Source organism: Callorhinus ursinus, unplaced genomic scaffold (genome assembly GCF_003265705.2).
Source record: "Callorhinus ursinus isolate GAN/ISIS: 27379988/994484 unplaced genomic scaffold, GSC_fseal_2.0 scaffold6, whole genome shotgun sequence".
Taxonomy (NCBI): Eukaryota; Metazoa; Chordata; class Mammalia; order Carnivora; family Otariidae; genus Callorhinus; species Callorhinus ursinus.
Window position 1 is genome coordinate 40,714,730 of NW_027397068.1, and position 12,931 is coordinate 40,727,660.

Consider the following 12,931-nt stretch of genomic DNA (forward strand, 5'->3'; position numbering starts at 1 on the left):
CAAAACATTACAGGTAGCCTTAACAGAAAATTCATAAATATAGTGAAGATCATGAGCTCACCTTTAGCTTTCTTTGAAGCTGATACATCTTCCAAATCTTCTCCTAGAGAGTAAAGAAAGGACACATGAATCTATAGTCTATTTTCCAGATTTCCCAAAGAGGAAATTTTATATTTAAAGATTTTTGAGTCACAGGATATCTTACTCTATGAACTCAGCATCTAGTGTCACTATGAACAAAAACTTCAGGACAAACAAGGCAACATCTCTGACGGAGGAAGGTGGGGAGGAAATGGATACCATGCCAGGTTGTGGTCAGCAGGCTGGCAAAGGCTGACTACGGAAAGAAGGGCCAGCAATGACTCCCAAACGTGACTCTCCTCTCTGATTCCTAAATCTCCTTCCCCAAACCACGAGTGCTTTTGGAATTTAGGAAATTTGAGGTAAATAGCTTCATATCCACAAGCTGGATCATGAGAAAAATATCCACGCACATATTTTATTAGTGGACTGATTAGATTTTAGTCTTTTGACAGTTATATAGGCAATTAAAAGACATTAAAAGTTGAACCAAAGCTCAATACATAAACAATGACTCTTAAGGTACATTATGTGAATTACTTGGTGTTTTGTGTACAGGTACATATGGAATAATGTGGAAGAAATTTTAAGTTAGAGATAATTCTAAGACAATACAACTAAATGATCTTTAAATATTCACATCAACCTTTTAGCATTCGTGATGATCTGAAAGAGGGTTGGTTTTCTAATATTTATCCAGATTTTGCATACCAGCTGCTCACTGATAAATAGAAAAGGGGTAAAATAGGTCAGTATGCAAATTTTCTCTAATAAGAAAGAAATGTGACCTTTAGGAAGAGATGTTATTATGTAAAAGAACAAAATGGGAAAAAATTATTAGCATTTTCTTGCAGTGAATATTTTTAAACTATTTATTTAAAATTTTATTTTTTTAATTAACAACCTTGGGGGAAAAGTCACATCAGGACTCAGAGGCAAAGACCGAAACCCCAAAATGGCTTTTTTATGGTTTTGTTTTTCTTGTCAGGCTGGAGCAGAGTTTAAATGCAGGCAAGAGCCACTCCAGCTCTGGCCACGTCTTACTCTCTACATCAGGGTCTCAAGTATGTTGGTTGCAAACTGGCTTCACTTCATTCAAGGACTTAGCTCAGGGCATTCATGACTTCCCCAGTCTGAGCATCCTTTGCTCCTGCCCTTGGCAGTGTCACTTAACTGTGGACTGGAGGATCCACTTGGTCCACAGCAGTGAATTATTAAAATTTCAACCCGATTGGTTTAGAAATATTTCAATATAAGCTTAACTCAATTAAATATTGGATTAAATAACCGTGGTCTTAAACTTCTCAGTTAGCAGCTATGAATAAGAAAAGGTATAAATGGGTACATGATATTTTGAAATACCCCCAACGATATTTTTAAAATGATGCCAGAGTTTTTAGAAGAGTCAAATAATAGTTATATTTTCATTGCGTAGCAAGAATCTGCTAGTTTCTATGGGCGATGTTTATAAAAGTAAAATAATGCCAGGTTCTTACACACAAGAAATATAGATTTTATTTTTGTAGGTTATAGCACACTTAAGACTAAGTTACTTATTCTTTGGATCCATTTGTTATCCCTGCAGAAATGAATATGGGTAGAATAAAAACCTTAGCTTCTTCTCTTTTCCAAATTCTGTATTCTCACCCAGCATAAACCAGCTACAAGTGATAAAAGCTGGTAAGAAGTGAGTCACATGTCAATTGCTCAGGCTAACAGGGAAAACCGAGACACAAGAAGGCAAACTGCAAGCCCAGGGCAGTTGCTATAGAGATGCAGTCTCTTTGTACGCAACTTAACAGCAACAGAAATTTACTGAACTAGGAATAATGAATGTACTGAGATTGTCACTGTTCAGAATACAAAAAAGAAACAGCATACTTACAGTTCATTTACTTTTATAACTTGTGCATTGATTAGATGAGTGTGGTTTGGATAAAACATGTATTTGACTCTAAAAAGGTATAGTCATTTCCATAAAAGAAGTATCAACACGTGCCAATGGAATTTTAAGGTGCGACTTGCTTTTTTGGGAGGGATAGTCAGGAAAATATTTTATGAAGTCTAATTTATTTTTTATTTTTATTATTTTCCCTTGGACGGTTTACCTGAGGAAGTATACTTAAGATGAGATGTGGAAAAAGTCAAGAAATATCAATATATAACAGCTGCATCCAATTTTGGAGTTGAATAGGAGAGATGTTTTGATTTTTTGTTAAATTTGCACAAGAATAAGGAACGTGATGTTTTACTTTCGTAAGTTTTTAGGGTCAGATCAGTGCAGATACCCCACTTGAGTCTGAAAAATAAACAATTCAAGCTGCTAAAAGTGAATAATTTGATATTTGTTGCCTTAAAAGTCTCTGAGCTGGACAGTGCAGCCTTTAAGCCAAACAGGGATGACAAAGGTTCTTAAGTCTAAGGACAATGACTGGGAAGCAGAATCAGATAATGAGTTAGAGGCCTTGGGGTTCTGTGATAAGCTGAGTGTACCTGCATCATTTGAGAAAGAGAGGGGAAGGAAGAATTACCCATATCTTATCACTGAAACATCACAGCTATTACAATATTGATTTTTAGAAAATGATTTGTATACCTTGTACAATTTTAGAGCACAATGAATTTTATTTTCTGCACATATCCCTTAATAAATGGTATCTTTTCATTTAAAAAGTGTTCAAGAAGGGAATCATATTTTAATGTATTTTGTAAAAATAACCAGACTAGAATATGAGAAAATGGATTCAGAGAAAGAAATTGGGAATGTATTTTATTGGTCAACATAGAAACAATGATTTCTGTGACTGGAAGTCACTGAAGGAGTTGAGTGTAGATGAGGCTTTGTAGGTAGAGTTAAATGGGATTGAGTACATGTGAATGCAAGAGCTTAATACAATAAGGGATCACATAATGCATTTTTTTTTTTTTTTTGAGTTTGGAGGAAGATAGTGGTGCCATTCCCAGCAACAAGGAAATCCCAGGAGGCACTCATTAGCTGGGGATCATGAAAAGTTTAATTTTCTAGGAGTCCAATTGTGGTGTTAGCTGGTCATGAAATTGCAAGTGTCTAATAGGAAGAAAGACAGAAGGCAGGATGTCTGGAAAAGTTTAGAAGTGACATGAATTGAGTTAATAGGCAAAACTGAGTGAGTTGAGTGGTCACTTTTAATGATAGCAATGATATTTGATATTTCTTAACACCATCGGCTGTGCCTTATTATTTCATATTTCTTAGCACATTCAATTCTGACAACTCCTTTGTGAGGTAGTTGCTCTTACTTTAAATCTTCTGTACAGATGGGGCAGAGAGGGGTTAAGTGCTGTCCAAGGTCACAGAGTGAGTTAAGTGGCAGGAATGGACCATAGACCGCAATCTACCTAAATCAGAGCCACTTGAATAAGGATTTATATTTATTTCGCAAATAGTATACCTGGTATGTGTCAGCCACTGTTCTAAGCACTTTATGAAGAATAACATATTTCACTTCCTCGGCAAATCTGCGAAGAGGGTATTATTACTATTCCCACTTTGTAAGTAGGACAGTTGAAGGCTGGAGACTCAAGTTCCCAGAGCTAGTTATTGGGGAAAACTGGGATTCAGACTCAGGCATTCTGGTTCTAGAGATTGTGTTATTAATCACTGTGCCATTCTATCCCTTGAGGATGGCCTCTTAAACCCAGTTCTCTCTGATCCTAGAACCTATGCATTATATTGCTGGCTGCATGAATTATTAACTTGTACAGAGCAGAGATGGAGTGTCCCTCCTCCAACAATCCATTCTCCTTCAGAGGAGTTACTTAGCTGTATTTGAAAATGATAATGACAATGAAGGAGGAAAATATATCTGTTCTGTTTGCATAAACACTGTAATTTAGGCAATCATATTCCAAACAATTAAGAATGAAAATATTATCCTGACTTTCAAATTGTAGACTCCATTCTTTACTTATATAGAAATTTAGATTAAAAAAAAAACTTAGATTCAAAAGGAATCACAAATAATTATGAATCCCCTTTCTTATCAAATTCAGACATCTCTACTATAACAGAGTCACATGGGAGGTCTTGTCTGTGTGGCTACCGTTTCAGTCTTCTAAACATTTTGATGTCAAAGTCTGGCTTTCATATAACTCTTTTATACTTATTGAATTAAGGCTACAGACACAGGGTTCTTAGACAATTATTAGTTTATGAAAATAATAAAATTATCATGATAAAGAGGTTTAAATTTTGTATTTTCAAGTAGTGCTCAGATCTTTTCATTAACTGAAGGAATTTCTTCTTTGTCTCAATTCCACAATCTGCCTCATTTGACATGAGTCTGTTCCAATACTTAAATATATGTATATACATTTATAAACATTTAAATTTATGAATATAATATGTATATATGTGTGTGTGTTATTCTGTGATTGAGTGTAATACCCTGAAAAAAAATCAGAAATTCTCTTTTCCCTTTGCCTGAAAGTATTCGCTGAGCTCCAAGTCTGATCCCCAGCATGGATCAAACAGAGAGTCAGAGCAGGATGGGACTTTAGGAAAGTTCAGGAGATAAGTCTGTCTGTATGGAGTCAAGGGTAGCCTGGGTTCCATGAGGCAGAAAACAGATAAAACTTAAACAGCCAATATCTTGGCATTAAGGAGATTGAGTGTGTGTGTGTATGTGTGTGTGTGTTCATATACCATACAAATATATATGGATATATATGGATATATATATTTATATAGCATTGATATGAACACTAAGTAAAATTTGACTGGAGGGGAATTCTAAGAACATGAAAAAATGTGGAGTCTAGTCTCAGTTCAATGATAGGTATGGTGTATAATTGCATATATTTTTATTTTTTATTTTTCTTAAAGATTTTATTTATTTATTTGACAGAGAGAGCGAGAGAGCACAGGCAGGGGGAACAACAGAGGGAGAGGGAGAAGCAGGCTCCCCGCTGAGCAGGGAGCCTGATGCGGGGCTCCATCCCAGGACCCTGGGATCATGACCTGGGCCGAAGGCAGACACTTAACCATCTGAGCCACCCAGGCGCCCCTACATGTATTTTTAAATATATGGGCTTGATATATGAATTAACAAATTTTATACTAAAAATTACAAATTTATCATTCTCACAAGCAATCTTATCTTGGTTCCATTTCTTATTTTCTAAAATGGTAGTTCTCAAATTTTTGGTTACAGAAACCCTTTACAATCTTAAAAAATTAAGGACCCCAAAGAACATTTGTTTATGTGGATTAGGTCTATTGATAATCAATGTAATAGAAATTAAAATAGACATTTTTTTTTTAAACACAAGGATCCTCAAGCAAACAACTCCTTAGTCATAAGAGTGATGATGTTCTCACATGCCATTTAGCTTTTGGAGAATTCCACTGTATACTTGTGAAAAAATGAGAGTGACAGAGGTAAGTAATGGCCGAGTGTTAAAATGTAAAATATTTTGGACGACCTGAGAGGATTTTGGAGATCTTAGAGACCCAAAGATTATTACATTGAGAAATGCTACTCTAAATGAAGAATTCTATCTCTATGAAATAACCAACATATTACCAAAGGAAATAATTAAACATAAACCTGTCAAAAGGAAAGGCAATTATTAAAAAAAAATAAGTTCGTTAGCCATATAAACCAATAACAAGTCAAAGTAGTTGAGAAAACAAGAAAGTAAAAGTTACATTTTGAAGGAAATAAAACATATTTCTCTGACACAGAAACAAGTAAGACAATGCAAGATATAAGCAGGATAGAGAAAAAGCAAAACTGGATTCTTCAAAAAGAATTACTACAGAAGAAACACCTGATTGTATTTCCAGCTACCTTTTTATTTTATGGAAAAATTATTACATACAATAGCAACTATTTGTCAAATAACGAATGCTAATTTTGCATTAAAAGATAAATTTTAAACTAAGTTGAAATATACAATGAATGTAAAATTTTTAGATTTAGGATAAGATATCAATTTCTTGCTTGCTCGCTTGCTTTCTCTTCTTTTCTTTCCCTTTCTTCTTTTTTCTGTATTAAAACCATCCTTCCTAAATTTGGATAACTGGAATAAATTTAACACCACTATCACATCACACATATACGTATTAATTAATTAGAAAATTATATGTACAGTGGTTTTAATATTTTTAAAAGATTTTATTTATTTGACAGAGAGAGACACAGCGAGAGAGGATACACAAGCAGGGGGAGTGGGAGAGGGAGAAGCAGGCTTCCTGCGGAGCAGGGAGCCCAACGAGGGCTCCCAGGGCTTGATCCCAGGACCTTGGGATCCTGACCTGAGCCGAAGGCAGATGCTTAAGGACTGAGCCACCCAGGCGCCCTGAGCCTTTGTTTTTTTAATGATGACATTAATATGTACAATAGGGCTTTTGTTCTAGACCTTCACTCTTTCAACTAAACTTTCTATCTCTACTCTCAGAGCACTTTGCTCTGTGCCCTGGAAAAACTGAAAGAAGTAACTTGCAGTCAAGTAGAGAAAATGGACCAGTATCCAAACAGAAATAAGATATTATGGGTTGCAAGGTAGTATATGACAACCGTCAAAATAAGTGTGAGATGTTTTCAATAGTGGAACGACAGAGATCAAAGAAATCTTCTGGAAGCTATCTTGTGGAAGACAGACCTTGAAGAATCATGATGAACTGGAGATGGACTGTGAAGGATCCCATGGCCAGAAATGGGAAGAAAAATCCATGAAAACAGAATGACAGGATCAAAGGATGGAGGAAAATCAGGAACATGGAGAGTTGAATTGTTTTGGTGTCTCCCATATGTATAGACAATGATTATAGAAAAAAGATTTAAAATGTAGTTTAAGACTGGATCGTAGAGGCTTTAGATCTTCAGGCTAAGAAATGTAGAACAAATTCTAAATTTGCCATGAGGAAATATTGAACACTCATTGTATAAATAGCCTAATCAATTTGAAGTTTTGGAAAAGATCTATTTCGTAGACATGAAACGGAGGAATGACAGAAATCAGAGAGGGACGGGCTGGGAAGACACTGCAATGGTTCAGAGGAGAAATAGTCCAAGCTAACATGAACTGACAACTGAATTGGAGCCAGAGACCAAGAAGAGTGATTAGTCAAAGTAGAATTTGAAGTTTGAGGTCTAAGTGACTAAAGAATGGAAATCATATGGCAATTCCCTTTAGGATTTGCTGGGGTTGAGGGGTAGGTGAAAGAAGAAAGATAAGATAGGAAGGTCAGTTGTGAACCTGTGCAGACAACAGGTGAAGCTGGGAGTTGAAAATGTGGTTCGAGAGCCGACAAGGCAGGTTAGGCTTCAGAACAATTTGGGGTCTTATCCACAAAAAGGTGGATAGCAAGGTGGGATAACCCCTCTGAGTGTGAAGAGGAAGAAAGAGAGCCGAGAATGGAAGAACCAATCCTCTGGAAAAAGAAAAAGCAGCAGAAGCCCATACGGAGGAAATATGCTCAGACTGAAAACAACAGTCTGATATTATGAAAACCAAGAGAGGAAAACATTTCAAAAAGGATGAGAAACCAACAATGTTGAGTGCACCAGAGAACGGGGAAGAAGTGAGAAAGATAAGTTCAACAGTTAGGATGTCTGGGTTGAGCTTTGAGTGTGTTATTTGAGGAAAATGTTGGAGGGCAATACTCAGGTTGCCTGAAGAGTTGGTGGGAGACATTTCCGAAGTGTGATTGTAAATGAAAGCAAAAGTACAACAACTTCAGGAAGCAGAAGGAACAAGGAAAATTTCATCTGAGAGAAGAGTCTGAAGATATCTGCAGGTGAAGGGAGGAGAGTTTCTTAGAGCGAGAACTGAAGATGCAGGATGGAGGGAGCCAGCATCAGGGGAGGCACAAAGGGATGATGGAGTCAAGGAGAAACACGGAGTGATAAATCTTGGGTGAGAAGCAATGCTTCCACATCTGAGCATGGGAGCTTAGGGGTGTGTAAAATAACGGGAAAGGTTAAAAGAGATTGTAATTTGGAGAGAAGAAAAATTTCAAGGAAACCACATTGATGGCATAGATTGTGCATTTTATTTTTCTTGTTTTTAAAGATAAAATTTCCTGGGTAGTGCCCAGCCTGCTCTGTGTACTCTTAGCAAGCATGATAAATAAGTAAAAACTACCTAAATAATGCATACATGTGTACCAGCAGTTACTGCGTGTTTATTTCTACTAGCAATCTATTCTGATTTGTGCAGATTTTCAAGAAAAGCTGGGATCCTAAAGCATCGACACAAAAGTAACTTTGCATGGATTTTCTTTTTCATTTTCACTCCTCTTATTTTATCTAATTCACTGCATCACTTTGTCCCTATAGAAATACCAAAAGCTTTAAGTTTTTTTCTCAGTGGATTTGCTGATTTATGTGTAAATGGTTTGATGGCATATTACATCCTAAGAGTTAATATATTTTCAAGCAATCAGGAGAATCCATGGTAGTTCAAGGCAGCAGTTGATAGCCAGTTTATTTTCGTTTTCTGGTGTGGAAGGCTCGGCTATACTATTTTTTTAAAAGATCACGAGTTTTAAAGAAAATTAACTGCTACACTGAGCAATATCCACAGAATTCTTGAGATTGACCTCAGGGGGTAATAAAGACTGCAGAGACTGGTCACATTTTGAATTTTGCACCCAGTGAATCCAAGGGTGTTCAATAAACGTATGCAATCCTCTCTGAGTATCTGTCCTGTCAGTCTGAGGATAAGACACAACTGTCTTGAGGGCAAAGTCAGAACAACTTAACATCACCAATAAATGAATGAGGCCGCGCTGCTGGTACCCAAAGACTGATAATCAACAGTGACAAACATTTCACCAAGTGTGCCTTATACACAGACTTTCTCTGAGGTCTAGCAAAAGGAGTGATCAGAAGAGGTAAGCACAGCAGCTGGTACCCATTTAGAAGCTTCAACCAAGTTACTGCTCCATTTTTTTTCTCCTGAAGCAAAATTTCCATGAGCATAATCACCCTTGCTCTAAAAAGCAGGGTTGTTTTAAATCCACCCCAAAATGAATAAGATGTTTTTTCTCATTATGATTTTATCTTACCGTGTTATCCAATTCGACACAAAAGCTTAGTAAGTGAAACCTGTTCCTAACTAGGTAAAGTAACACAGCATGCCATAATCATTACCATCACCATCATGATCACATCACCCTCATGGATGCCAATTAATAATCACTTATTAGACACCAATTATTATTTATGCACATGCCATTTTACCTTATTTAATCTCCCCCAAATTTCTATGATGTAATATTATTATTATCCACATTTTAGAAATAAGGCTATCAAGCACAGAGGTGTTATGTAGCATTCCCAAGTTTACACAGCTTTTAAACCAGTTTCCCTGTTATCAGCCACTACCCGATGATGACTTCTGTATTTCTATCATGAATTTGGTGCTAATTTGTTTTTAACAAAAACTACATTGCTATTAGTATTCATCAGCATTCCATTCCAGCAAGTGATCTCCAATAATATTCCACCCCAACAAAGGCCCCCAACAAAACAAAACAAAATAAAAGTTAGTCATTGTATAAAATGATCATTTTTAGGAAAAAATATATATCCTGAAATAAGCTTTAAACTAAATGCTATAAGAAGGTATATTTTCCTTTTTCAAAGGTTTGTGCATATATGTATTAACTGAGAATGGATTTTACGGAAGATGAAATTTAGGATTCTATGATTAAGAATTGTCTAACATTTTAATAACAAATTCTATACTATCACCAGGAACTAGAACTTCAGGGTTTCGGTTTTTAATTTAATTTAATTTAATTTCACTAAATTAATTTAATTTAGGCAAGAATCTGGTTAAAAGAAGATTTGTGGAAAACATTAAAAAAGCAACTATTGGACTCTAATTCTACTGATAACATGATAGACAATATTAACTAAAAAATCATACTTTTTTTTGCAGTGCTGAGCTCAGAGGAGGTAAAGGAACCCTCCAGAATCCTCCTTCCTGCTCTGAGAGGGGGAAAAAGAAAACCTGCTGATACATGAAATGGTAGGTCATCCTGTGGACGAGTGCTTGGACTAAAACTGGAACTCAGACTCTAAATGTGCAAGGAGCAAAATGGGGGACAGAGGTTGTGAGCTTTTGCTAAGCCAGGGATGGTGGGATGAAAATATAACTGCCTCCTGGGATTCTGAGAAGATTGCAACAACACAGTATTTAAATCCTTTCCAAATCCCCTTGTAAAAACAGATAATGAGGCCCATGGACAATATTTATAACCAAATGAAATGAGCCCTAAAATGCAGTGGATTGGAACAAACAAATAGTCAAAACCTACCAGGTATCTGTAAAAGAGGAAGCAGAGGGAGACAGGAGGGAGTCTGAGAGACACCCCAAACAGGGAACCCCCAAACAGCCAGGAGGTACTTTCTGAAAAGTGAGTAATGATAACTTGATCATCAGCTGAAACTGGGAGGAGCTTTGCCCAGTTCAAGAGCAGGTGAGCATAAAGGGTTCACCATGAGGTCAGAGTGTAGGTACCATCAGGTACCCTGTGACCTTGGGAAACCTATGAGCCAGGGCTCACTTCCAGGACAGGACCCCACAAATGGTAACAAACTGCTAGGAGTGGAATAAAAGTTGAGCAGGACAGGGACAACAGAGACAAAGAAAGATTCGTTTAGATAAAAGTGAGTATGAGCTCATCATCAGATTTCCAATCACAGAAAGAAAAAAAAAAAACATCAGGAGGGAGAGTCTGAAGAAACAATAAACAACAACTTTACATAACAAAGTACTTCAGATACTGAAATTGCTATGCTCAAACTTTGATATAGAGATGAAATGTTTTAAGAGATAAAATATGAATTCAAAAATAAGGCCAAGGAATAGATTATGACAACAACCAGTAAGACTTGAAAAGTAACTATTATAATAAAAATATAAATTATATAAAATCTCACCAGATGAGATAAATAACATATTATATAGAGCTGAAGAAATAATTAGTGAATGTATGTTAAAACTGATCAAATTACACTAAATAGAGCATAGAGAAATGAGGAGATGAAAAATTCGAAAGAGATCTTGAAAGAAGAAAAAGTGTGCATACCTAACATATTAATAATCAGCAGAAGGAAAAAAAAGAAAAGATGATATTTAAAGAAATAATAGCTATGAATTCTCCAAACTGGTAAAAGGAAAAAAAGGACTGACTCCATGTGTCCTGGAGGAATTTTGCAGTAAAAGAAGCTCTCACTCCATAAACTATAGTGAATCTGCAGTGGCTCAAAGGCAAAGAGAAAATATTTAAAGAAGACAGAGAAAAAGATAGATCACATGGGAAGGAATGACAATTCTACTGTTAACATAATTTCCCTGGCTTTGGGGAAGAAGAGACATCAATACAGTGAAATAATATATGGAAAGTGTGCAAAGTTCATAACCAGTGACCGAGATTTTGTGCAACAGGCTTTGGGGAATGAGGATGATTTAAAGACATTGTCAGATAAATAAAAACTGAGAATGTTTTCCACCAATAGGTCTTTGCTCAAGACACTTCTAAAGCAGGTGCTGCTGGAGAAGCATGATGTCGAAACCAAGTCAGAGATGCAAGAGAGATGGTAGCATTGACTCTGAGAAACCTGGAGGGGAAGACAGACACATATTGATGGAAGAAATAATACTGACACAATTTGACATTCAGATCCTTTGAAAGGTTAGAATTAAAATATTGAACAAAATTGGCATGAAAATCAGCACTGGATGTGATGAAATTTAAATGTTTTAGCATCCTTCTCTTGTTGAGAGAGAGGGTGATTTATAGTCATTTTATTCTTTGTGCATAGTAAAATGTCAAGGGTGACCACTAAAGTAAGAGAAATAGAGTGTAGTCTTTCCAGATAAGGAGAGACTAGAAGATGGAGAATAAAAACACATTTAGGGAAAAATGCTCAATTTGTAAAAGACAAGAAAGAATATAAAGAAGTATTGAGAGGGCATGAGAAATATAAAACCAGTAAGATGGTAAGAACTAGTTGAAATTCATCAGATTAAAAGTGAAGGTCATTGTACTGGGTAAAATAAAAAGTAAATTTTAGCTTTATGTTATTTACTAATGACATCTGAAACAAAATGTCATGAAAAGACATAAAATAAAGGTTTGTAAAAAAAATTTTGAAAAAAAACTAACCAAAAAAAAGCTGGGAAAATTTTAAATTCAAGAAACCTTTCATTAAAAAAAAAAGGTAATTTTACTTACAAAAAGATCATTATATGGAATATAGAAGTTATTATGGGGCATCTGGGTGGCTCAGTTTGTTAAGCATCTGCCTTCGGCTCAGGTCATGATCCTACGGGGAGCCTGCTTCTCCCTCTCCTTCTACTCCTCCCCTTGCTCCTGCTCTCTCTCACTCACTCTCTCTCCAATAAATAAATAAAATCTTTTTAAAAAGGGGCTATCATAAAAGATAAATGTTCAATTCACTAGAAAGATACAGTGAAGCTTGCATAGAACTTAAAAAACAGCTCTTGATATAAAAGTTGATAACACTATAGGGATAAACCGATAATTTGCCATCATAGTGGGAGATTTCAATATAGTTTATTCAATTATTGATACTTCTGATATTCAAAAAATTAATGAAGATACAGGGTAATTGAAAAACAATGAAGCTTGACTCAATATAGAATCACACTTCCAACCATTAGAAAACGCACATTATTCTCAATGACATATGGAATATTTACAAAAACTGATAATATATTTGTTCATAAGATAAAGCTCAACACATTTTAAAGAGTAGACCATTTTCTCTGACCACTACATGATTAAATTAAAAGCTGGTTAAAAGAGGATAATCTTTGTGTAAGACTG

General features: G+C 35.8%; 2 protein-coding genes across 3 annotated transcripts in view; one reads left to right on the forward strand and one right to left on the reverse strand.

Moving 5' to 3' along the window:
- Positions 1 to 12,931, forward strand: part of CLVS2 (clavesin 2) — a 502,444-nt gene that overhangs the window by 196,487 nt on the left and 293,026 nt on the right. The window lies entirely within an intron of this gene.
- TRDN (triadin) overlaps positions 1 to 12,931 on the reverse strand; it is a 356,769-nt gene that overhangs the window by 5,912 nt on the left and 337,926 nt on the right. For both annotated transcript variants that reach the window (XM_073893863.1, XM_073893862.1), the window contains one exon: positions 62 to 103. In XM_073893863.1, coding sequence (XP_073749964.1) covers positions 62 to 103 — 42 coding nt within the window. The remainder of the gene's footprint in view (positions 1 to 61; positions 104 to 12,931) is intronic.